Raw genomic sequence first — 27414 nt, 5'->3', positions numbered from 1 at the left:
GTGAAATGCTGCCTAATAGCAATAAAATGCTATGTCAAACTAAGGTAGCAATTTGTCACAGTTCCTGCATTTGCAGGAGCATTCAGGTTGTTTGAGATAAAAACCTTGGCAGACACTCAGGCATTCATCTACCAGTAAAATTGAGTTTTCTGTGTGTTATTTGGAACAGACTTTTTGAGGATCAGACATGCATCACAAAGCTCAGTATCATGCACTTGTAATATTAAAAGTTGATTTTTTTGAGTCAACTCAGACTCTTCCTTTAGTTCAACCTTCCTCCCATTTTTATAACTATATGTCATGTCCAAGTATTCTCAGGCAGAAACACAGACTGGGCAGGTCTGATTGCATTGCCATGGATGATCATACTGTAAGAAAATGATCAGCATATTGGTTGATCAATGGGCTCCAAACAACTCTATTAAAACAAAACAGTACTCTTTGTGCAATTTTCTTCTTTTTGTTATAAACGTTAAGCCAATTCCAGATTAATAAATACGTTTATTAATTATCAAGAATCAACAAAACAAAATTTAGAATAAGCCAACAATCGGAAGTTCAGTGTTGAGTTCCCGAGATTGGCACTGGGTAAACCTTAGCTATGGCCTCCAGCACACTGTAACTCCCCCTTTCACAAATCCAGTCTTTCCTTAACAGTTTAGTTAGCTGGGGGCAGAGTATTTCTCCACATCTTTGTCTTTCTTCTTTTCCTTCATATTCAGGGGAGTTCCTCTCTGCCAGCTGGTCTATTAAATGGTTCTGTGAGTATTAATTCAGTTTCTCAGAAATTGTGAATAGAGAGGCGTCTCCCAGATGATGGAGCGAGATCCATATTGGTCCTAATGGCTGGATCCACCCAAGAAGACCCATCTGTCTCCGGACCCACCTTCTTTTCTATTGCTAATTTTGTATTTCCTGGCTTCCCGACAGGGGTATTGTTCATCCCAAATTCCCAGCAAAGGCAGTTGTCCATCCTAAAAATCTGTCTGCCCCAAGCCCGACCGATTTTTTCATACATTTTACAGAACATTTCTTAACTTGTATTTTATATGCACAATAAACACAAATTATCCCATGTCGTTTATCACATTTTTGTACCGATTTTTGTTTTCTGCTAGGAAAATCTAGCACAGGAATGCTTAATAAAATGTCTCCTGTCAGTGAGACCTGCTTATTTACGGAAATCAACTCTCCTTCCTAGGCACATGCACTCCCTCAGAAATTTAGTGACAAAATCTGCTGCGGTGCCTGCTTGAGGTGCCTTCTCATGCCTGCCTGGCTAGCTATGGCACCACAGCGGCTTTTGGTACGGCCAGCAAGGCATGCAAGTTGGGCCAACCTGCTGAGTCCTTGTCCTGAACAGCACTGGAGGACACAGACAGAAAGGTAGTGACAACAGCAAGGAAGAGAAGGAAGGACTCTGCAGAGCTGTCACAAGAGTGTACTGGAGTCTCTTCTGAAACCTCCTCACATCCTTCGACCTGCTCAAGCAGAGCCAGCTTACAGCAACTTTTATGGAGGGGTGGGAAAGCGGAAGGAGAAAGGTATCAGCCTATCTATCAGGGGTGACTTGGGCGTGGCTCTGAGGATAAAAGGCATTTCCAGGAACCAACCCAGTAGGAGAAGGAGGTACTTCCTCTGGTCTTGACCTGTCACTCGGTGCCTTCCTCAGAACTTTCTTGCTCAAGGGAGGGGCCCCAAGATGATGGGCAGACTCTAGAGGAGGGGAAACAGAGGAATGACAAGCAATCCAAGGAGGGGGAATTCCGGGGTAAAACCAAGTGAAGACAGGCACAGGGGTATATGGAACAAACCATTCAACTTCATGAACATACATGAAATAAATGAACAAAACCACACCACAACAAAAATCATAGATGCATATTGGAATAAGTTAGCCGAGACTCTCTTATCTTCATGAAGGAAAAGCCAATTTTTTATTATCACAACACATTTTATACAGTTTTTACAGACCTCATGTGCAACTTTAATTGGTTAATAGCTTTCTTGCCAATTACTCTATTGGTTAGTAAATGGTATTGTCCATCAAATCTCTATTCATGGATTGTTATCTTTACTGATTCTCATGGGACAAATCCCTTGTTATTGCAGGTGCATTTGTTTTTCAGGAATAGGTTATTATGCTAACGAGTTTTCATACTAAGATTGTTTTGGCGTGGCAACTTGGAAATTACTTAGAAATGACAGGCTAAATGTGGCCATTTAGCAGAGCAGGCCTGATTTTATGAGGCCTTTCATTTATAAATCTTTTACCTGTCACGACAGAAGCAATAGAATGGTTTGGGTTGGAAGGAACTGTAAATGTCACCTAGTTCCCACCCTCCTGCCATGGGCAGGGTCACCTCCCTCCCTAGAGCAGGTTGCTCAAAGCTGCATCTAGTCTCTCCTTGAACAGCATCCCTGGGCAAACTGTTCCAGTGCCTCAGGAAGCTGATAGAACCTGTCTTCTTTCAGTTTAAAGTTATTATTCCTTGTCCTATCACTACAAGCCCTTGTCCAAAGTTTTCTTGTAGGTCCTGTTTAGGTATTGCATATCATCATGTTTAAGAAGGACAAATGCAGTATATTAGATTATTAGGATTTTAAGGGTTTTAAGAGTTTTTCAACTAGTAAATATCATTTGTTGCTTCAACTTGATCATAGTTCCTTAAAAACTAGGCAATCAAATAAATAGATTACTTTGCCATAGTACTGGTATGGCTGGGAGTGGCAACTGGGACATCAGGTGACTTAATGCTTGGACTTAACTCTGCATGACTCACCTGTGTGTGTCCCTGAAGCTACTGGTTATGAGAGGTCTTGGACTGCACTGTTAGCTTATTTCTCTGATTATTTTCAAAGACAAAGCCTCAGAAAGCTTGAACAGGTGGTGGAATAGTTAATAGTTATTTTGTTAACATAATGTCTTGGTTTGAAAGACAGATATCTGCTAGGAAGGGGCAGGACTTCTCTAGAGGTGGAGAATTCAAATCTCTTCCTTTTAAATTATTCTGATTAAAAGAAACTTAAAGGAGCTTTCAGGTAGAGGTATGGGGGTAGGAATAACAGTTCTTTACTAGTATATATGACAAAACGACAAACAAACAACAACTACAGTATCAATAATAAACAGAACCAAGAACCTTGAGGGCTTTCTTTTACAAAAGCCCAGAGCAGTTTGATCTCGGTGCCCCTGCAGGGCTCCGAGAGGCTGAGCTGGAAGGAAGGAAAGTCTCGGGCCGGTGGATGAGATGAGGAGCTCTGCGCTGGCAGCTGGAGCAGCAGGGGTGTCCCGGCAGGGCTGGGCAGTGCAGGGCTACAGAGTAGCAGGAGAGCCTCAAAGCTCCGAAGAAGCAGCGGCGGTGGGGGGAGAGGCTGGAGAAAGCGAGTTCAGGATTCCCGGGTACACAGCAGATGACGATAGATTTCCCAGGACGAGGCAGAGGCAGAGGGCAGCCTGACCGTCCTCCTCGGCGCTGAGAGCAAGAGTGCCTCCCCCTCCCCCAGATCTGTCTTTTTGCCTTTCCCAAAGCTCATCATCTCTCCTCTCTGAGGGACACTCCCAGGGACTCATAAACAATAGGTGTAGCCTCGTGCTGCTATATCTCTCAAGTACTCCTTTTTGTTCTGACTAAGCAGTCATCAAGGCTTCTTGGAAACTTATGGGAAAAAATTCTGTGAGAAGAAAAAAAAAAACAAATCTAACCCCCAACACATAATATAAAGTGCACATACATTTAGTTTACTAAACACTTGTCTTCTGGGAGAACAATGGAACAGTTTGTGGAAACATCTGATTTTCACAGCTTGAGACCAGGGGAGGCTGAAAGACAGAGACCATGAGTGCACTCCAGCACTCATGGTGAGACACGGCTTGGATAATCCCTCACAGCTGACTTTAAACCTATCTGCAGACTCAGGAGGTCTTCCAAACATGGGCCAGAATCTTTTTACTATCACTGCATCCACTGATTCTCTTTCTACTAATGAACATTGATGCCAGTGTGTAGAAAACAAATTGACAGTTTGTCTAAAATGACAAGACTGCTGAGCCAGAAGCTACCAGCAATAAAGGATGCAGCTTCGTTCAGTTCGGTCCCAGCCACGTTGATGTTTTGCTGCTCCATTCACATAAAGATAGGTGTGTTCAGCAAGCTCCTTCCTTCATTTGGTGAAAGTGATGTCACTTTTTAGAAGCCCATCTCTTGTTATGAGACCTTTCTAGCGCATGAGCTGGTGGCTGCTGCCCATTGCAAGTCAGAAAGTAACATGAAACGTGCTTAACACTGAACAAAAATAAAGAAGAGTCCTGATTTACAGAGCTGACTGACCTGACAAGATTTTGTGGTGCTCTAGGAGTATTCCAGGACACAGCTGATATGTTGTAAATGCCAAATTTCTTCAATGGTATGGTTTTGGTTTTATGTTGTTGTGGTTTTTTTTTTTTACTTTCAATGGATAGAGTGTGATTACACCAATAGAACCCTGCTGTTTATGTACCTCTCCTCCTAACTACTGCTACCCTTTGTGCCATATTAATTACTGAATTGTTAGTAATTACCTACGGTATGGCTTTTAGAGGTGTGAGTAACGTGTGGCTTTTACTCTGTCAGAATAGGTCCACTTCCCAAAATGCATCCATCAGGTGGGTGACACCTTCACATGACCTGTCAATTTACTTTAACTGCTCTAATTGCCATGACATATTAAATACAATCTAAAGTTTCAAACAATAAGTGTCATCTGTTCTCTGTCAGATCTATTTTTTTTTTTTTTTTTTAAATCCGCTTGGTTTTCACCCCATCACCTGCAGCATTTGCCTCACTTTTATTTTATGCTCTCTACAAGGACTGTGAAGAGCAGTCTGGAATAGAAAAGGGAGGCTGAATCCTGCTTTGCCATCATATTGAGCAGCAGCAGGAAAAAATCATCCTATTTATGCTGGTAATGCAGAGCTGAGACAACATGTGCAGTGCAGCAAAGCATGTGGGCTGCAATAGCCAGTGTCACTTCTGCCCAGCTCCTTTGCTTCTCAGCTGATGCAGGGAGGTGGCTTCCTCTTGCTGTTCAGCTTTTACTACTGTATGGAATCAGGATAGGGAAAATGAGGGAAGAGTGCAACAACATTCTATAGGAGGGTTTCCTACGGTGTTTTCCCCTGACAGAACAGGTCTCTTCTGGCCTTGACAAGGGGATTGTCAACAGCAGACTGAAGATCCTCATCACTGCTGGACAGCCTCGATAGGCTGCTGTGGTGGCACGCCCACCAAAACACTGGACTGGAGGCACTGCTGGCAGTCCCTTGTCCAATGTCCCACTCAGAGCCAAGGTCACTTTGAACAGGTTTTTCATGTGTTTAACAGAAGTTTCCTGTACTTTGTGTCCAATTGCTTCTGTCATTGGATACCACTGAGAAAAGTCTGCTTGTTTTCTTCACTCACCTCATTAAATGTTTATACGCAGGGATAACATCCCCTATTGGCCTTCTACAGGATAAACAGTCTCGTCTCTTTCAGCTTCTCCTTGTGGGAGGGATGCCTTGGTTCATTCATCATGCTTGTGGGCCTTTTCTGCATTCCTCTACTCTGTACTTTCTCGTATTGATGCGCCCAGAAGTGGACATAGCACTCCAGACATGCCTCACCAGGGCTGATCACAGAGGAGAGATCAGCCCTTGAACTGCTGGTGACACTCTTCTTAGTGCAGTCCAGGAGGCTTTTTGACATTTGTCATGAGGGCATATTATTGGGTTGTGGTGAGCTTGGTGACCACTGGGGTCCTGGGTCCTTCCCTGCCAAACTGCTTTTCAGCTGGGTGGCTCCTGCATATATAGGCTGAGTCTGGTCCTCTCAGTTGCAGGACTTTCCATTTCCCTTTATTCAACTTCATGAGCTTTCTCTTCATTGAGCTTTCACTCAAACTTTTGAGTGCCCTCTGAATGGTGGCACAGCCTTCTGGTGTACAGAGATGCACATGCTACCCTGCAAAACTTCCTGCTGCCTTTGCCATTGGGTTTCCTTCAGCTTGCCAAGTTCCTCAGTTTCCCTCAGCAGCTGTTTTCCAGTTACTCCATTAGTCCCAGCATCTCTAATCTTCAGTCCTTCCTCATGCCAGAGAGAGACCTGTGAAACCCAGCTCTCTTACTGGGTTGGTCTGGGGGGGGCGGGACTGACAGTGGGATATTGAGCCAAATGATTGAGTTAGCAAAAGAAGATGATAAGATTCATGTACACCTCTGAAAGGAAAAGGACAAGGTTATTGGCATGTGAGCTTATAAAACAAAGACAATTAAAGGGATATTTGCAGTTTTTCAGTTTTGTAGAAACAGCAATGAGTATGTTCCTTTAGATTTTTTTAATGAATGATTGACAAATATATTGACGTTAATTGCTTTTTACTTATGAACACGATGAGCTATTTTAATTAACCAGTAATTTAAGTACACACTTTGTTTAGAAATATATTCTGTACATGCTTTGTTTAGAAATTTATAAAAAGGGAACACACAGCAAATAAAAGAGAAGCTTTTGAGATGCTGCATGGTGTGTCGTGTCCATCTCTTCAATGACAGGTTGTCTCTACAGTGCCATTCTTAACCCCAATGCTCCTGCTCTTCTTGAGCTCAATACCTGACTCATATTAGGTACAGTACTTTTACATGTAATTATGCGCATATATGTGCTTATTTGTGCTTTAGCAATGAGGACAAAGAGAAGAATGCAGTTGAGCTCCCAAGTCTGTATGCTGGAGATAGTTTCTATTGCCCTATTAGACCTCTTTTCCTCTGGGCAGCCAAATTCTAACCGAGGCTCTTGAGTTTTGTTTTTAGGAGACAAAACTTTGCCTTTAACTGGCTTGGTGCTACTTACCTGTCATTCGTGGACACTCTTCGGAGTGTCTCATCAGGAGTCAGGTAAAGGACATCATAAGGCCCGTGAGTTACCCAAGCTCAAATATTTGACAGACAAAAACCAGCAGGCCAGCTTAGCTAAGGAACGGCTACTCACATGCTTCATCTGCTCCCACAGTGTTGGTTAGAGGCTGCCAAGTTCGCACTAGCATGACATTTGGTCCATTTTTCTTGGTGTCACACTGGTGACAGGAGGACTGTGAAGCTGGTTTATTGGCAGTGATGGATCTCACCTCTGAGTCCAGGGAGCCTGCCAGGGAATTCTGCTCTGTGGTATGAAAAATGTGGTATGCATTTTTCTTGCTGAAGAATTAGATGCCAAATAACTAAACAACACTTCTGCATTGTTACGTTTATTCATATTCATATTTGTATTCCATTGCTTCATCCATTATGATTGGTTTGGAAAGTAAACTTTCCTTTTCTTTTAATGACTATAACAGTTAATGTTGGTCCCTCTTCCCATACAGTTGAATTATTTTATAACAAACAGAACAAAAAAAGTCTGCGACAAACATGACATCATTAAAAAAATTACCACACCAAACAGAGCTGATGCATGAAGGAAGAAAGGAATCAACCATGTATTTCTTAGAAGAAGCATTCCCCTTAAAAATTACCAAAATTTTAAAAAAAGTATTTTATGGGAAAGAGCAGGGAGTGTACATGTGCATATGCTGATGCTTCCACATCCATAACCCCAAACACACACATATATATACATACATATATGTGCCCATGCACATACACACATGTATTAGATGGGATAAGTAATTTATTTTTTCTCTGGGAGAAAATTATTATAACTTTTAATTATATTAATTACATCTGTCTTTAAAACAGGAAAACTTGTTAAAACACAGAACAGAAACTACTTTAAGAGCTCTAACATATTTGGCTAAACCTTGGAAATCATTGCTTATTTAGCATAAAACACATGAAAAAAATCATCTTTGATAACTTTTTATTTAAATGTACACCATCACCAGGTTGTTAGTGCTGACTTGGCTTGTTTTGCCTTTGGAATAGTCTCCATAATTATTAAAAATGTCTTGTATTGAATTTTTTTCCCAATATATAGGAAAAATATCTAAATACTGACCACTTGTCTATACTGGGTGCCCCAGTGTTATCCCCTTTCTAAAGCTCATAGAGCATGCTTCACTGTAGCAATCATATTTTTGTTTTACATGCAGTGACTCCTGTTTTGCTGCTCTTGCAAGTACCTCCTGCTCTCTTGTTTATAGTCTTCTGAAGAGATGACAGCCCTTGATAGTCTCTTTTCAGAGGGCAGAGGTGAGAGGTAGCCCTTCTGGCAGGCGAGAAAGCTACTTTTTGTAACAGCGCTGTCCTTGGGGAAGCAAAAGGAACACTTGAAGGGCTGAAGGCTGTCTCTGAGACCTCCCATGCAGAAAATGAGAAACCTCAAGAACATGCAGAGAAGGTAAAAAGTGACAGGAAGGAGTAGCTTTTCGTGAGGGGACCCCAAAATGTGGCATTTATTTAACCCAAAGGTGCTCCAAGATCCTTTTAGTCTGGTGTTAATAGAGACTTGACAAGAGTGGCTTCCCAGCTACCAAGAGTATCGTTCCCTGTATCCTCTCCACAGACAAGGAATTCATGATCACCGGGGGCTCTGTTCACCCATTAAGTTTCTGCACATCTTGAGTTGATGTCTGCAGGTTCCTGTAGAGTTACACGTTATCTGTTTTCGTCCTCTTTCCTTGCCTCATTCTTAATGAATCCATCCATCAGGAGAATCAAATAACTTGCAAAAATGTAGGTTTTGCAGCTTTAGAGCCTGAGATCTTGGAGAAAATTAGTAAGTTTCATAAGTCCCCAGCTTCTGTCAAATCTGATAGAAATCATCAATTCTGCTGTTGTGGATTAGTAAAAAAACCCACACTTTAAAAGACCCTGGGATTCCATTGATCATAAAACCCAAGGGAGGTTATGTTCAGATTTGTTTCTTATTACAACTGTCACTAACCTATGTTCACACAAAACAGAAGTTCATTACAAAATCTCCTATTACAGAGACAATCAATGAAAGCTCTTAAGTCTTCAGCAACTGAAGTCAAGTTTGGTGTCATAGAAACTTTTCACAATCTTTCATTACTTCAGAGTAATGCTGAGTTTCAGTCAGTTGAAATTATTCCTCTATAAAGGCACTATAAAGTGCCTTGAAGCTTAACACAACAGCATCTTTAAAGCTAAGTATCAGGGGGGAAAAATTATGTAAGAAAAACAAAACCTGATTGAAGAACTAGAAAAGGGATTTAAAAACCACAACAAAACAAAAAATCCAAACAATCACCTGTTTTCTCCCTCTCCTACCAGCACCTTTCCCAAACCCAGAACAGTACAGAATGCTGGCATTATTAGGAACATACATAATAATAATAATATCAGGTAGAAAAAGCATTAACAAGCAAAGCACGATTCTCTTTGTGGCCCTGAGTAAATTACCGATGATGCTGGAATCCTTGATCACAAGATTCAAGAGGAAGCAGCCTTTCTGTCTATATGAGAAGGGGTAAAATGATACTATTAAGTAGTGGTGCCACATTCTAAACATTTGTATTTGCTTATCAGCTACCACGGAGTGGAACAGGAGAAACGGCCCATGGCCCCTGACAGCCAGGTGCTGGCTGAATAGTTGTGCTGCAGAAGCAAGAGTACCTGTTGGGAGACTTTCAGCAGAAGGCCACACCTTGTCAAGTGAAAGAAGGAATCTCCATGTTCTTCCTAGCAGAATAAGCAACCAAAACAAGAACATTTTTCTCTCCTTTGCAGCTGGCTCATCTTCTGTGTAATAACAGGCATTTGCCATTGCAGGGATTTTGGCCAGGTCAAACACAAATCCTCTAGGGTTCAACTCTGCATTTCACTCTCTGCCCCATACAGTGTGCCATCTCAGAAAATGAAACATAGGGGGTTTTGGGGAAAAAACAGTTTAAAAGAAGAGGAAAACTCCAACTGATAAGATTTGTATTCACAAAATATATGCATTCACAAAACGGTAACTGAGAAAAAATTCTGTCTAATCTTCAGACTGATCTACAGTGAATAGTCTCAAAACAGCATATGGTAAATAGTGTAATAAAATGAAGACTAAATTATGCATAAACTCCCATGGTTTTCAATTTGTGTTGTGATTTTGATCTTTGTGCACTAAATTCCACACCTTTGCATCTTTCAAGTGCAGCGCTGCCCAGACTGAGAACACCACATGGCAACTGTCCATGGTGGAAATGGAATTCAAGTGCACTGCATCAGCTACAGCTCCATCTCAAACAGCCACAGCCCAGACACTTTGGAGGAGTTCAAGAAACCCTTTATGAGCAATCGAAGTTGTAATTCCAGGCAGTCGTCAGCTACATGAACCACCCCAAAGAAGTCATATTTTTCATCTTTAAAATGAGGTAAGCTCAGAAGTAGCTGTGGCAAAGAATTCCAGAAGCTAGTTATAATCATGCAGAAGTGCCAGAAATCATCAGTGTGTGAATTCCAATCCCCAAAGAATTACCTGATTGCAAAGACTACCAAAGGAGGTAGGAACACTTAGCTCCACCCCCTTGAAAGAAAAGGATAATGCTGCTTGTGTAGTTCTAGAGATGCAGAAAAGACCCCATCATAGGTACACCAAATGCTGACAGACAAAAGCACTTTTCCCAGCAAGAATTTTACAAGCCCTAATTTAAGCAAGCAGGCAAGTAAATCAGAATGTGGTACGACATTAAGCTAGAAGATATTTGCTGTTATTCTTTAGTGTCTGCTACCCCTCTATTTCAAATGTTCCAATGACTGGATATTCCATGAGATTTTCTTCTGTTTCTGTCTCAGAAGATGTAAACATACCTAAACTTATTTGAGGAGAAGGCAGCAACGGGGTTCAGCACTTACTAAGGAAAAAGTAACTTTTTATAATAACCCAAGTGTGCAAAATTCATTACAAGGCACAGAATACATTGATGTGTTCCACTTGATTCCCATTTATTCAGAAGTATTTCTCTTGAGATACCTCTGTTAAGTATCACTTCCATTTCTAATTTTTTTTTCTCCAGAAGAAAGCTTCCTCAGGGCATACTTGGTGTAGAAGACTTGATTTCCTGCAATGGATCCTTCCAGACTGTCCCTACAAGTGCTGATTAACTTGGATTAGGTTCTGGAAAAAATATTGTGTTAGCCCAGTGTACAAAGTAAGTCACATTGCTGGGCATAGTTTAGCTGCAACAGAGACCTTCAATTAGACCCTCTTGCTCTAACCTTTTTTTTACTACTCATCTTTACTGTATCTTCCTGCAAGTTACTTAAATTCAACTTATTTTTCTCTGAAAAGATGCAATTTTAAGGTGATTGAGAAAGATCCTTTTCCAAAGCGGATAGAAGGATGTGAAATTACACGACAGATTGGTGTACTTCATAGGGTACTTCAGGAAAACGATGACTGTAGCTGGTTTTTTTATGTAATATAGAGATACTGTGAACATTTGCTGTCAGTCACAGCATGAATCCAGGGAAAATACCTCAGCACTGCAGAGCTATATCTGGATCCTTGTTCACATAGTTGAGATCAGAAACCTTCCCATTGTCATTAAATTGTGAGTCACAATGAAGCATAAACTGCCTGTTCAGCTGAAAGATGTGGCTGTCTTCCTAGAAACGCAAGGCCTGCTGGCATTTGGGAAGGGTGGGAAAGCCTTGGGTGACCTGGAGTGGGGTAGGAGGCATTAAACGCTAAGTCTTCTTTGATTCCAGACCCTCTTAATAGTTGTTGGAGTTAGGAAAGAAAGCACATACTAAGAAACAAAAGGAAAAGAAAGCAAGATTGCAGATTTCATTTCAAAACAATGTCTGGAGGTCAGCCCAGGGACCTGAATTTCAGTAAAGCTTTAGCAGCAGGGGCACTGTCTGCCATTGTTTGTGGCTGAAGAGGTTTTTATCCCTGATAAAGGAGCTAGAACTGATATGATTCTTCTTTTTCTCAATAATCCATGTTGCTCAGATGAGGTTCCTAGCAGCATATTTAGGTGTAACAACATTGACACTGGAGAGAAGCATTTGTGACAGTAACTGTGGCTCCCAACTTTCCTGCTTTCAGGGATTAACAAGCAGGCTCAGTTCATAGGAGCTGTCAGGTTCTTGAACTTTGCAGTAGGAAGGAAATTGGACTTTGCTTGTTTTCAGTAGGTATTTTTTAGTGACACATCCTGGTTGTCATCTCTTTCTGTAAAACAAGAAGAAGAAATAAAAAAACAAATGGCATTTGTGATAAAGTGTGCACAGGCCTCTTCACTGTTAATATTTCTGCAACTCTGCAAACTCATGTGGTTTTATATGGCACCATGTTTCTGCCCCTCTCTGTCACTTTCAAGGACAATGAACATAACTGGCAAGTAAAATATAGCATTTAGTCACTTTTGACAGCTGTAATAACCTAATGAATCCCTAGCCATGTCAAGTAAATGGTGCTACATCCTGCTTCCCCAAAAAATAAATCAACTATAAATGCCAGAAACCTTTTAATTTAATGTCAGAAAAAGGATTCCAATCATTCTCATTGAATCTGCAGCCATTTGGAGTCCTAGATACACCTTCTCTGCCTAGTTATTTCTGCCTACCCACAGGCACAAAGGGCACAGGAACACAAACCTTGAGTACTTGACCAGAGCTGTGGCATTCATCTCTACGATGGGGTTTTGGACCATTCACAGACTCCATTAGGAACTGGGGTTTGGGATCCACATAGGATTTTATTTGATCTGATTTACAAGCACTCTGATACAAACTCTTTGGTAAATGGCTGCCCCTTTCTATAAAATTTCGTATATTCAGCAAATTTTCTGGAAAGGCATTATCTGACCAACAGCCATCCACATACACCAGCATTTACCTTGGAAAAGCAATTGAGATTTACCAAGTTATCGGAAGTCTCTGAAAAATCTCTTAGCTTGCTTGAATATTTTTTTTATAATTTATAAGGTTATTAAGATCTAATGCAAACGGCTTCATGACACTTTTGTAACTGTATCTTACTCTGTGTTGAACAGACTATTTTTCCACCTAGAATCCTACACATAATCATGGGACTTTTCCCTCCCTTTCCAAACCTTTAACTAACTTTTCTTTCTTGTATATTTATCTGGCATTACTTGTTATTTGTTGCCATGCATATAACAGAATGGAATGTTGTAATTTGTTATAAAGACAATGGTAATTAGTCCTGGAATTTATAAGGTAATATGTGATCTCCACACTGATATATACATTGAGCTGAATTAGTAGTGGCTTCTCTTCCAATTTGTTAAAGATGACAAAGCTGACTGTTCATGGAAAAATCTGTTTCCTTCTCTCCTTAAATGTTTTGGGGGTGGGTTTTGGGTTGTTTTGGTTTTTTTCTTAAATAGTTTTTAGTGATAAGGTTTATTTCATTAGAGCAACAAACACCAAATGCAGAACTAAATAAAATTCAGCACAGTGTTGGACAGCTTCCTACTGAAGATTAATTAGGTGTTAATGCATTTCAAGGCAGCTTTTATCTTTTCTGGCCCTAAATTTTACACATACTCAGTGTCTGCATGTTCCTAGTATACTTCCTATGATCAAGGCTGATAGATCTGTGAGGTGGAACACTGCAACTTCCTTCTGCATCTGCTGCTGAACAGTGATTTTCAGTCAGACTGCATCATCTTACCCTGTTATAAACACAGTCCAGGGACTAATGCAGACCATATTAGAGCCATTGTAAACTGGGCCACCATCCTTCAGACACAGTGGGAGGCAAATTGCAATAGCAGCAGAGGTAGGAGTTTAGATATGCATAAATGTGTCAGGAAAAGGGCAGAGTAGGAACTTAGAGGATCTGTGCATAAGATGTAAACCAGAGCGTTTTGAACCAGTTTGCCATGACAGCCATGAAGCATGAACCTATTATGCCATTTCTAACTTCTCTCTAGAGGCAGAATTTATGTTTTTATGGTAATACAAATTCTCCCCAAACCTCTCTCTCCCTTAATTTCTTAGTTTTGGTGGGGTTTTTTTTGTTTTGGTTTTTGTTGTTGTTGTTTGTTTGTGGTTTTGGTTTTTTTTTTTTTTTGGTGGTGGTTTTGTTTTTGGTGTTTTGTTTTTTGGGTTTTTTTTTGTGTGTGTGTGTTTTTGTTTGTTTGTGGGGGTTTTTTTTGTTTGTTTTGGGGGGGTTTTTTGGTTATATAGTTACATCCACAGTCTTCTCCCTAGATCCTACTTCCCCACCCTGTCAAGTGAACATTACTGCAAATGGGTCTGTAACTTTCTTCCTGCAAGGCCTTCTGTCCCAACAGCTGCTTGGCTACAGTTTTGAAAATCTCAACAAAATTGTAAAGTCATAAAAATGTTTAACCTTAAAAAACATTGATATCTCTGATGCATAGAAACATTCTCTGTATTGATATTTATGGTTACTGGTAAATGAAGGGCACACAAGTACAGTCACATTGCATTCCTGCATATATGTCCTTGAGCTTTTACTGATTTCACCCAATGAGAGTGAATTAGATGTGCTTTAAAAAAAGAAAAAGCCCATGATTCCTGTGAGAGTGAATTGGTGCAAGCCTTGCGGGAGTGACACACTTCTACTTTTTTATTTTCTTAGAGGAATTCACAAAATAACCAGGAAAGGGTTTCTCAGAGATACTGATATAATTTGGATGCTGGCAAAGAAAAAGTTGGCTTCACTCAAAATGCTGGTGAGAAGGAGAGGAAGGGTCATACCTCCAGTGTCCAGTCTTGGCTGGGTGGCAGCATGAGGCATGCTGTGTGCTGCAGAGCCTGCTGCTGAGCCTGTTACTGAACAAGCTGCTCCTACTTGCCAGACTCTGCCCGCTCTGAGATACTTACCTTTAAAAATTAACTACCCACTCTTCACAGAGCATGCTGGCATATCTCTCACTGATTCTGATGGGCACCAGAGAAGTTAGCAGACAGTCCCCCCTCCACTTAACTCTGAAGAACAGTTTTGAAGAACTCTGAAGAACAGGTTTGAGGGAAACCTCACCGAGGAACTGATCCTTAGTTATTCTGCTGCTGCATAGCCTTAGGTGAGCACTATCTTTAACACAAGTTGAATGTTCTTCAGAGTCTCCTGAGTCTTCTAGGGTTTGTGCTTCTCTGAAACGTCACTATTCATTTTAAATTTGGAAAGGTGTAGAAGTATGTTCTTGACTAACAATTATCAATTAAAAGCACGTAAGAGTATTTCCCAAACACGGCAAACAACAGCTAGCTATCAACTGACTACTCTGAGAAGGCAGGAGGACTGGAAATGCTCTTTGCCTTAAGGTATTGTGATACCTAGTCCCAGCTGGATATTGAATGAATATAATTCCCTAGAAAGACTAGGGAATCTGAAAATCAAACACAGAGACACTGGCACACATAAGCACTTGAAAACATACTGAAAACTTTCAAAGTCTTTCTGTGCTTGTTAACAGAAACTCTCCATACCAGAGCTTTTGATAGGAGGTGCACTTCCTCTTGAAAATTAATTACAAGACAGTCCAGGGCATTATTCTACATTGCTACATTCAGACTTGTTCCTGCTCTCAATTCTGGATTACACAGTTAGCTCAAAAAAATGAAGGCAGAAGTAGATGCTGTTTTTCAAATCCAAAATCCAAACCAGAAGCCTAGACCCATTTTATGTGTTGAATATGGCCAAGATCAGTAAGTGAGGAGAATTTAACATGGAACTTACTTCTAAGGAACATAAAGAGAAAAATTTGCTGTTCTTTATGGAGTCCTTGAAGTATCTACTTACTCTCTAGAATTAATGCTAACAAGCCACTCTGTAAGCATCAGGAATCTCTCTATTTTGTTAGTATTTGTGATTTCACAGAAGAACACATTCCTGAATATTTTTCAGGGAGTACCAACTTGATTTCACAGATGAAGGAAAAAATGAAACAATTAAAAAGGTGATCAATATTTATATCTGAAGAATGTCTGTTCCTCTCCCCTCCATAATGCTCCAACATAAATTTCAGATATATTCAGCACATAAATCTACACCTAATTATTTTAATTTTTACTCCTTAGTTCACCTTTAAATGCAGCAGAAGAATGAAAAATGCAACATAGCCAGGAGTAGCTGAGGAAATCTCTATTTAATATGATAAATTTACCTGTGGTAAGATATTGATTGCATCTGAATGGATTACTCAACAAGAAGAATGAGTTTCCCATAAAGAATTATGTTCTTCTAAGAAAATTCTGTTTCTATGCTTATGGGAGTATAATATATAGCTGGCAAAACACAAGGCAAAACCCCTTCAAACAAACATCACCTTTGTACCAGTATGTAATAGAAGCCAGAGGGTCCTCCTTCTCAAAAGCTAACGAAAAAGTAGATGAAGTGAAAAAACAATCTAAATATAGTATTAAAAAAACAGTATAAATAATAATATTCTATAAGGATACTATTCTTATCCCAGCATCACTGGGACACACCTTATATATTACACCAGAAAAAATAATAAATGTGATAATGACCTTCACTAAAAAGCCCGTGTTATTTTAAAGACTCAAATCCTCCTTCAGTGCCTGGGTCCCATCCTCACTTCCAGTTCTCCAAACTGAACCAAAGCATGGCTTGACATTCTCAGCTCCTCCTGCTGCCAGTTAGTGAGCCTAAGGATGATGTGGAAATATCTTGTTTTAACCCTCTGACAACTTTTCTAAACATAGTGAGGTTTTTAAATGTATATACAAGTGTGTCAGCAGATGAGTGGATAGAGAAACAGCACTGCCTGCTGACAGGCAGGGATACCTTGCCTGGAGGCACCCATCAGCCTGGAAGACCTGACCAAGTGACCAAGAGCAAGGATATGCCAGCAGTGGGCACCATGCCAGATCCATTTGCCAAGCTTACTGACTACAAATACTGCAGCAAAAACAAAAAACAAAAAAACCACCAAAAAAACCAAACCACATAAACAAACAAACAAAAACCCCACAAACACCAAACCACCAAAAAACCTGAAACAAAACAAACCCCCATTGCCCAGCGTTAACCATAGTCTCACAGGAACTTAGGATCTGTTTAACCATCCTGTGAAGAAATACAGTGTTGGGCAGAAAGGTGATACACAAACAGGCCTTGCGGTTTATGGACCTGTACCAGCCTAATCCAACCTGATCTGAGATTCATGAGTAGAAGGCTCTGCTGAGCAAACACAAGCATCATTGGGACACATCTTACTCCTCCCTACCCTCATGGACAGAAAAGCAAGCCACAGCCACAGGGATGCTATATGCACACAGAGAGGCCCATTGATGCACCAGTGCAGCCAGTTCACAGTCTTTGTAGTTCAAATCATAACTGCAGATTAAGCAGATGAAGGAGAGAAAGATCTGTTCTTCAGAGCACAAATGGCTATGACATCTGCAGCTTCTTTTGCTGCTTTCTTCACAAACCTCTCAACAGCTAACAAATCATTAACATGTGGACAAAGCACTTTGTATCCTGGTGACAAAAGAAGCTATTTACAAGTGTATGAGGTCTATGATCCCATGCTGCACAACTAATCTGTATTCAGACAGGTTGATGAGGATAGGAAAGCTGACAACAGAATTGTAGCAGTAAAGTCATATACAAAACTCCTTTTTTTAAATGGAAGTTTTAGTTAGAAACATGCCCTAAATAGTAATTTAGAAATTGTTCTCGCCAAAGTTAGTAAAAAAAATTCCTCTACTTCTTCCCTTCCCTTCCCCCTCTCTCTGTATACTGACTGAAAAAACCACCAACAGACTGGTTATTTTTGTCTAGTGGGTATATTGATCATTCAGGTATTTCCTTTGTTAGGTTTCACAATGTCTTCCACTTGAATGAGTCTCAATTATCATGATGTGCAGCATTAAATTAATCTCTCAGACAATCTCTTTAGCTTCAGGGTAGTTATTTTGAACCTAAGGACAGGCTGACAATAATCCTGTTTGGTTTCTCCTGAATTTGCTTGGTAATGTTTGCAGGACATAGATAATACTCCTGTCTGCAAATGTAATGTCTTATCACTGATGGCAAAGGTATTTTATCAACTGACTGCAAGCAGGAACAGGATCAGGAAATTACCCTGCCAAGTACACCTGTGAGTAGAGTTAGACCCAGCTAGATACAAAGAAAGGCATTTGGATGACAGACTTGCTTAAAATTGTCATAGTCCAATGAAGTATTTTCACCTTCTGCATGTTTTTGTCTTCTGTAACAATAAAACAAAACTTGGGTTTAGTGTACTTTAGCTATTAAATGCACTTGAAATGTGTTGCTTTTCACACTGAAGTAAATGCATAGCGAATAAGCAAACACTACAACTATCCTTAACATAAAATTTTGCTTCACATTTATCAGGAGACATGGTAGTTCTCTAATGTGAACTACAATTTTGTTGCATATAGTAGGTATTTTGCATAAATTATTCTATACACTAACAGATCTAATTAAATGGGACAATAAATGCATCTTTCCTACTTTCTTTTTTCTTTTGCAGAACTTCTAAGTTCATGTGACATGAGATTTTTTTTTCCCCTTGACAGTTAGAAAAAGTGGGCTTGCTGTTTCTGTTCTTTGGTTCATGTGGGTTTGGAGAGAATAAAAACAGTTCAGTCCAACACTTATTAAAACTAACAGAGTCACTCAACAAGTACAGTTCAAATTAAAAAAACACAGACTTTTAGTTAAGTAAAGCAGTTTTTCTGAAATTTCTTCTTAATACTGTATTCACGATTGCCTTATGACAGCTAGCCTACTGAAGGGAGCTGTTAAGTGCTGAAGAAAGGAAAACATAGGCTTTTTTTTTAACAGTTTACCAATATCTTGCTAGGAAAGTCCTTCTGTCTTGAGTTCAGCAAGCAAAGCAGACAACGCCATAGAAATAGTCACTGAAAATGTGTGCCAAAAAATCAGAAAATCCAGCATGGCAGTGCACCTTAAGGCGCTGCATTCTTCGAGCATCAGAGTTGAGAATTCTATTGTTTTTAGCAATGTTAAGTCCTAGAGGTCTCAATTTCCTTCTAATTTCCTGCAGGAAATGGAAAAAATGGCATTTATGTATAACTGGTTTCTTCTTCAGTTAGTGATCAGATTCATTTTTTTGAGACATTCTCACCACTTGTACAATGTACAGAAAATCCTGTTGGATATTAACAACATAACTGGACTGGGGCAGGAAATGCTAGGTTGTCTGGATTTTTTGGTTGATTGGTTGTTTTTTTGCATTTCTGAATGAAAAAAACACCCTGTTTTCTAGTTGGCAGCAGTGACTAAACACGTCTGAACAAGACTAAAAGTTACATGTTCCCTGCCCAAAGCTTAAGCCATCCACACACAACAGGCAGCACACACAACACACAGGGAAGTCTGGAAGGATAAACAGCCGGAGGTATCTTTAAAACAATGTCTTAATATTACTGTTGTCTTGCTTCTTCTAAGTGCTGTAACACAGGACACCTTGGAAAGGTCTGAAGGGCTGTACTTTGATGACAATGAGCAGCAGTATAAAAGTAAAACTGGGTAGCTATAAAGGACAGTGACAACAAGAACACAGTAACTATAATGAAATTAGGTCTCCTGTACTCTTGAGCTCAAACTGTCCTCTGCTGACTGGCAGATAATTTTTATTTCAGACTCTACTGATCTGTGCGTACATTCACTGCTTTCATGAAGATTGTTAGTGGATATACAAAGAATATGGACTGGAAAAATGCAAATTCTAATTTTCGCCATAAAGATAAAAAAATAACTAAGCAGACAATGCAGAATTTTGAAAAAAACCTCAGTGAATTAAAAAAGGAATACTTTTATTTTAAAATATATTCTTGAAAATTTTGTCTGCATAAAAAGTCTCTTGTAATCATCCTGTTTTACTCAGCTGTGCTTCATCTGAGTGTGCCTGTGTCAAAATGCCAGTACTTTGCCATGTTTTACTAGACTTGCTACAGCTGAGTTTTCCACTGTGAGTACTGATTGAAGCTAGTGCCAGAAGTGTTATGTTTATAGTATTTCTACTACATCTATGGCATTTCTGGCATTTAATTGCCTGATGAGCGAACTTTTTTTTTGTGGTATAGACAAAGATGCAGCAAAGCTGCTCATAATTTAGTGAAAAGACATTAGACATATACCAGTAGCCACCTTGGCCTCATGTATAGAGGCAGAATGACATGAGTTACAGAGCTGGGGGCTGGTATTTATGAAGTCTGTAACCTTGGAAAAACAAAAAGCATAAAAGTCACTATATGACTACAGTACTGTTAATCCTGAAATAGATACGAGACTTGACAGAACTTGTGTGAAAACAGACTTCTTAATTTGGTTTCTTGACTTCCATGTTATAGTTACTTTTAAGCGGTTCCAAATATCAGATGAAAATGTTTTCAGAAAACAATCATGCTGTGTAGCCAATGGAAGCTTTTACACTGAGAATAATGAGGCAAGAAAATCCTAATGTCCATGTTTATCCTGCAGAATAAGTCCATGCTCATGGTGGCAATTGCCAGCTTCACCATTTTTATACACTCAGCTCTACTGATGGTCACCACTTCCAGCCCTAATTCCAGCCTGTTGCTACTGTGGCTGATAGTCTCTGCATCTAAATGAAACCAACATTTCAAAAGTAAGCACAACAGTGCACATAAACAATATCCTTCTGTACTTTTTGTTATTCAAATATAACTACTACTTTCTGATCTTCCAAAAAAATGTTTATAAAAATTACTTCGAGAAAAAGCTCAATGTTTTCATAGGATGTGATTTATATTTAAAAAACCCCAACAACTTGAATATAAGCAAAGCAGATTACTATTTTCTACTGTCTATTACTCCTGACCTCAGAAGAGAATTTCACTACCCTCAACAGTTTCCAATTATTTAGGAATCTGCTGGGAAGGGAACTGATTTGCACTGCTATCAAACTAATAGGAGTGGGTTGGACTGAGGTTCCCTTCTCACTGGCATCTTTAGTTTAAAGGCCTCCTCACCAACTTGTCAAGACTATGGCCAAAGATGCTCTTCCCCTCCTCTGACAGATGGACCCATCAGCCTGCAGCAGATCAGGTTCCTAAAAGCTCATTCTCTTCCCATTTCAACCAGTGTAACTCCTAGAGCAACAGCAAAGCAAATCAGCAAACACCAAGTTAAAGAACACAGAAAGCTTTGGTCTTCCCATTTCTTTCGGATGTGGTAAGGATACAGTTTGCTGCTGAAAGCAGGAGGTAGAACTAAGAGCAAGCTCTTCTCTTGGTACAATTCTTACTTTGTGGCATCAGTGTACTTTGCAAACACTGTTGAATTCAGGCTCACAAGACTTCTGTCAAATGCTAAATATTTTTTATATTTCTTGTAAGAAGACTGATGAAGAGACCTATTACCCAGAGATAGGCAAAAAACCTAAAACAAAATTAGAAACACAAAGTAAGTCCTTTATTCAAGGGAGCACACATGGCTTAGAAGAGGATGCTTTGTACTGGGCCTTACTGGAAGGGTTTTGGTGGCAGGGGGCTAGCAGGGTGGGTTTACAGTGGCAGAAGGTCATGTATTGTCCTGTGCCAGCCCTCTGCTTCCCCTTGCCTGCCCCTAACACCACTGCAATAAAACCACCATGTGCCAAAATTTCTGCTAGAGAAGCACATGGTGCCTCTGCTCACAGATATTTAAGAAAGCAGCAACTGTTAAAAGGAGAAGACAAATGGTGGCACTGTTGGGATGTGTTGGAGACATTGTTGGAAGCAAGGACCATGTGCCAGAGCAGACGCAGCCCTGAAGGGACTGTGGGTCATGGGTGCACACCAGAACAGGGACACTGTGGAGGGACTATGTCCCACAGTAAACCCAGCATGGGTGGAGAAACACAAGTAAGAAGAAAGAAGCAACAGACACCTCCCCAGTCTCCTGCATTGCCCTTCATTTCAGCAAAGGGATTAGGAGTATCTGAATGTAGCCTAGCAAACTCAAGGTGAGTGGAGACCTGGAAGCAGAGAGAAGTTTTTTACTGAATTAGAGCCCAGGGAAAAAAGGTATTTCTTTGCCAACTGTTTTGTTTAATTATCTTTTTTCTCCTCAATACACAGATCAGTAATCAAAAGTTTTGTTAACTGGTAATAAATTAAGTAAACTCTATGAACCAAGATTGTTTTGCTCATGATATGCTTATAAAGTTACATGGTATATTTCTTAAGTCCTACATACTGTAGAATACATTGTCGGAGGAAATGCATCACAAGAAGGAAGCAGAAGGGCTATACTTGCTGTAGCCGTGCTAATGTTTGAACAACTAATTTATGTGCTGAGGCAGCTGCATAAAGATAGTCACTTATAAGTATATTTAGAGGCTGTGTTTGAATTTTGACAAGCTGTCACCTACAAAAGATGAAGGTGGGATGGAGGTAATAGGCACCCCCATGCCTATGGTGTTTTGGCCATTGAAAGAGGCTCAGAAGCGAATTAAGGTGAACTACTGAGAGTGAGAAATTAAGTTGGCCGCACAGGAAATGGAACAAAACAAGTAACACATCTTAAAGCTAAGTATGTTTCCCCACAGCCTCCCCATGGAGGGATAATTTAAGCGGTCTTCTGAGAGCTCTCATAGTGCTGCCTTGTCAGTCTGTTGGCTGCAGAATAAAAATCATACATTTTGAGACAACTTCTTTTTCCCTAAATTAACCAGATGGACATGTGTTTTTTCCTCAGGACCCTCTGTGGGGTCAGTAACTATGTCAGTTTCCTCATTTGTCCGCATATATAACAACTCTATGAAAGACTCAAGAATCTGTCAAATTAACCTGCTGATGGGTATGGGAAAATGACATATAGCATTTTAAACTATAACCACCTCTTTGACTGCAGAAAGGACAAGTTATGCAACCCCCAGATGGGAGGGAGAACCCTATTTGAATTATTTGCTTCATTGGATTTTATAACTGCTGCACTGGGTTGCAAAAGTCTGATAAAATCTATTTTAAACATAGACCATAAGTCTTGCAGACTAATATTATGATTCATCTACTGCCAACCTCCCCAGTTATTCTCCCTTCCTTAAGTTATGCTGATAAATCAGTTGTCTTTCCATTTATTAAAGCCTGTGGCAGTCTGTTTATTTAATCATCTCCTAGCCCATTTTCTAATTAAGGGAGATAATGCAGGCTCATTTCCTGTCATGGTGAACAGGTTGTCTTCAACTACCATATTAAAAATCAGAACTGTTCGTAATGCCTGCTTTGTTTGGCAATTCCCTCCCTTCTCCTTGCTCAGCTGAAGAGAAAAATACAGGTATGGGGTGTTTTTTTCTGCATTTCCACACTGCTGACACCCACCCAAGTCAAGGACAGGAAGAGGAAAGTGGGTGAAACATTTATTTGGGAGATAGTGAATTCCAGCAAAGTTAATAATCATACAATGATCCCAAGAAAAACTTTGTGAAGAGAGGAATACTAAAGGACAGCTCACACCAATTGGAGCACATTCCCATCTTGCTCTGCTGCTGGATTTGAGTAACCCTCCTGCACCACTCCAGCCCCTTCTTCATGTGTCTTCAAACCTTCACGTGTCAGCTTTGTGCAGGGGTATTGATACCCACTAACTGCAGAATTAAACCATTTTTGTCCCCTCTGTATTCTAAAGCTCTTGTAATAGACTTAAAATCACTCTGTTCCTATCTCTGAGATATTCTGATTTGTATCAGGCTTACGATTCAACTTCAGTATTTAATAGCTACAGGCTAACCTAGCATCTGGCAGAAAGTCTCTTTAGCAGGGCTGCCTTCTACCCCTTAGCACATATTTATACAGCATATTAAATTCTCCTATGCAGAAAATAGCACAGATACATCTCAGCTTATCAATACAGGCCAAATGAAATGTCTTTAAGTGGGCCTTGCAAACTGTTGAAAACAAGGTGATATATTTTTTCTTACTTCACAGACTCTCCTCCCATCAGTGTAAGTATATACAAGAACCACACCTGCAGAAATTCCTGCAGAAATGCAGGCAAACATCACTTTGCCACACTTTCAGAATTGTTTCGTATCAACTGAGCTACACATAGCCTTGCAATGTGCCTTTATGTGCAGCACCTAAAACATGGTGTGGTCCTGGGTACCCTTTCTGGGTGACACAGCGATTTGGACTACATGATATCCACAGGTGCCAGCCAATACCTCGGCTGTCCCGTGATTCTGTGTTAAAAAACAAAAAACAAAACAAAACAAAACACCAAAAAAAACCCCCAAAAACCCCAGTGATTCCAGCACTTTCTAATAGTCTGTATGATACAGTATATTCCAAACTCTACCTATGGAGAAGCGTGTCCCTGATCCCTTTCAAAGTTGGCTAAACACCCAGAGTGAGGATTTGAACAGCTTTCTGAATTATTTCTTACTTTTCTTTCTCTGCTTGTACTTGTTTAATTTGCATTTGCAAGCAACAGCAGAAATGTTTCCATTTCTGGGCCCTTGCTTCTGGAAACAATGATTTTCATTTTAATCTATTTCAGTCCACAAGGAAGTGTCTGGTTTTGTTACACTGCTAATTATCTGAACCTCTGTCTCACTTCATCTGTCTCACTTAGATTCAGAGTGTTCTCTGGATCCAACACACTCAATACCTTCACAAACACCTACTTTAACACTTAAATAACCTCACAATTCACCTTTATAATAATAGCTGTTCCCTTTACATGCATTTAAGCGACTGCTATGACTTACTGCCATGCTGTTACTGACCAGTGAAAACAGAATAAAGTTATATACTAAATATATAGTACAGGAAAAAGCAGAAGACAAATGAACTTCTATTTTCAAATGCCAGCATTCTCCACCTTGTATTTTTCCATCCAACGTACGTTGCACTTCTCTCTTCCTACAGGGCCTACTGAGGATTTCACAAGTACTGCAGCAGAAAGAATGGGTCTATGCAGAGGCAGAGTTCATCCCTTTAAATCATCTGCGTTGAATGACAGATATTGTTCCTAAAGGAGACTCACTGCAACAAGGATGAGAATGTCTTGGTGAAGGGAGGAGGAAAATTTCCTAGAGCTTTTGCCCAGATGCCACACTTACCAAAGGCTCTAGTTCTTTGCGGTCTATGAGGTTGAGCTCTGTCACAAAATAATAAAAATGCTTGTAACAGGTGTTGACATGGGCCTCAGCCCCCATAAGGATGATACGGTCGAAATGATGGATGTAGACATGAACGAACACCCGAAAAAGCCGACAGAGTATCTTCTTGCAGATCTGGAGAAAGTTCTTTGGAAAGGGAACACCTGTGAATAGAGAATGCAAGGTTATCATAACCATCCTCTCTCATCCTCCCAAGACAAAAGCTTTATAGCCAAGTGTGAGATTGTAACTGCAAACTAGGTTATGGCTTCCTAGGCCTCCTTTCCAATCCAGAAGATCACTTTATGCATGCATTTACTTGACAGCTAGCACCAAAGATAGCCAAATACTTAAACAACTTTAGTGGCTCAAGACTGACAGGAACAAGTTCTTTTTTTCCCCGTGTATAATTTAATGAATACATCCAGTATTATAACATTGAGAAAGGTGATTTTTCACGGCACACTGAACTATTCACATCAGTGGATTTACGTCATGCAATAACTGTTCCCCAAAGTGATACATACAGAGAACTTCTTAGAATTAACACACTTTCTGCTCAAGTTACTCAACAGTGGCATTTCACAGCATCAAATTTAATAACAAATTTGAAATAACTGACGGAAGTACCCTTTTGCTTTCAACTTCCTCCCAGTTACATGTACCAATCTGATTACTCCTTTAATAGAAAATCTTTTAAAGAGATACAGGAATGGTCTTTCAAAACACTTTTGACGTTACACTACTTTATACTTGGAGACTCCAAAGCAGCTGCAAAAGCACTGTTTGCTAATAAACTATCAGGCAACAATAATGGGGCATGAAATATTTCTTCAGAACTGCTCTCTATTAAAGACTGATCTTGCATGGAGTTCTGTGCCACTAAGCTGTCCCCAAAATCTTAAAGTTTCATCTCCTTCTATGATTGTCTCTCAGACATACTGACTTTAGTGCCATGCTCAGAACCTTACTGCTACTCTGCTTTGTTGCAGTCTCCTGATTTTTCAGTTATCTAATTCACGCTTCAGTTGGATTTAAACCACATAAATACAGCTATTGATTCTTAAAAAATAAAAAAAAAACCCTCACAGTCAAACATTTCCATACTGCCTAAAAGCCCAGTTCAGGCTCTGAACAAGAAAAACATTTATTACTGGCAGAAAGAAGGTGGAGGGACTAAATTAACACTTTTGCAAGCTTTCTAGTTTTCAAATTTTAGTCTCCTGCTAAGTATTGCTCAGCACTCGTAAGAGCGGTGAATTGATGGACAAATTGTCCAGTTTCACTGAGGGTGATGTGAGGACATACGTACTAAAACCCGATTTTTTGATTACAGATGACCTAAATTATCAACTGTGCTGTAACCAGTTTGCATCTGATCAGCATAAACATGCATTCTTACCAGGAATCCCTGGCCAAGGATCTGTCCACTGTGGATACGAACACTGGTGTGTCCATCAGCATGTGAGTAGAGAAACACATCAGCCTGCAGAAGTATTACTGAACTGCTTCTACATTTGCCATTGTGGAGGTGCAGATAATGTTGGGAAATGTCTTGGGTTTTTTTTTGCCTGTACTGGGTTCACCAGATATTTCAAAATCCTTTTGAAACAATTTTAAGTAGCTTGTAGAGATGCAGTGCTGCTCTTCTTATTCCTGATGTATAAACCAAGGATAGAAAACTAGCTGCATCCACCAAAGCACAGCTACTTTATCTTCTTAAGAAATGTTTGCTTTTTGTTGTCAAATCCATTCATTTAGATGCTAAAGCTGTTATGGAAGTTCACAGAGGAGAAGGCTTGAATGCTCAAGCCATGAACTGAGACATGGCTAAATTGCAGAAATGACAGTATGTACAGATGTCTTGGCAATGTTTAAATCGCAACTCCATACAATTAGCCAAGCACCTGGATTATAACAATTGTTGTTATTTCCAAAGGCAAAATAAACATAATCTATCAAAAACATTATAGAAACTCCAAATAGTTGCTCATTAACAAAGGGGATCACATTCACATTCCAGACATCAGAACATGGCTAAATTCAGGGATGATTATAGCAGCAACATTTTGCTTTACATTTCTGTAAAATATATTCACACCTGTCATGGGCTGACATTAGACAAAATGCCAATGCACCCATGAGTGTATATTTTACCTAATGAACTACTGTGAGATGTGGTCAAGAACAGAGCAGAGCAGGCCTAATACTTGAAACAGACAGACAATTTATTATACTACATAACAATGGACAATAGAAAAGGAAAGAAAAACCCAGCCACCCAAAAGCAGAAGAGAAAACCTCCCAAAAACACTGCTTCTCCTCCCCCCAATTTCCATTCCATACATGCTCACTCAGTTGACTCCAGCACATTACCTTCAT

General features: G+C 39.9%; 1 protein-coding gene across 2 annotated transcripts in view; it reads right to left on the bottom strand.

Annotated features, from left to right (window-relative positions):
- Positions 1–477: 477 nt before the first annotated feature.
- MOB3B (MOB kinase activator 3B) overlaps positions 478–27414 on the bottom strand; it is a 102888-nt gene continuing 75951 nt past the window's right edge. For both annotated transcript variants that reach the window (XM_063423792.1, XM_063423791.1), the window contains 2 exons: positions 24994–25196; positions 478–12140 (listed from right to left, as the gene is read on the bottom strand). In XM_063423792.1, coding sequence (XP_063279862.1) covers positions 12111–12140; positions 24994–25196 — 233 coding nt within the window. In that variant the 3' untranslated portion in view covers positions 478–12110. The remainder of the gene's footprint in view (positions 12141–24993; positions 25197–27414) is intronic.

Source organism: Prinia subflava, chromosome Z (assembly GCF_021018805.1).
Source record: "Prinia subflava isolate CZ2003 ecotype Zambia chromosome Z, Cam_Psub_1.2, whole genome shotgun sequence".
In the NCBI taxonomy this organism is placed as follows: Eukaryota; Metazoa; Chordata; class Aves; order Passeriformes; family Cisticolidae; genus Prinia; species Prinia subflava.
This window is presented reverse-complemented; position numbering and strand designations above follow the sequence as displayed.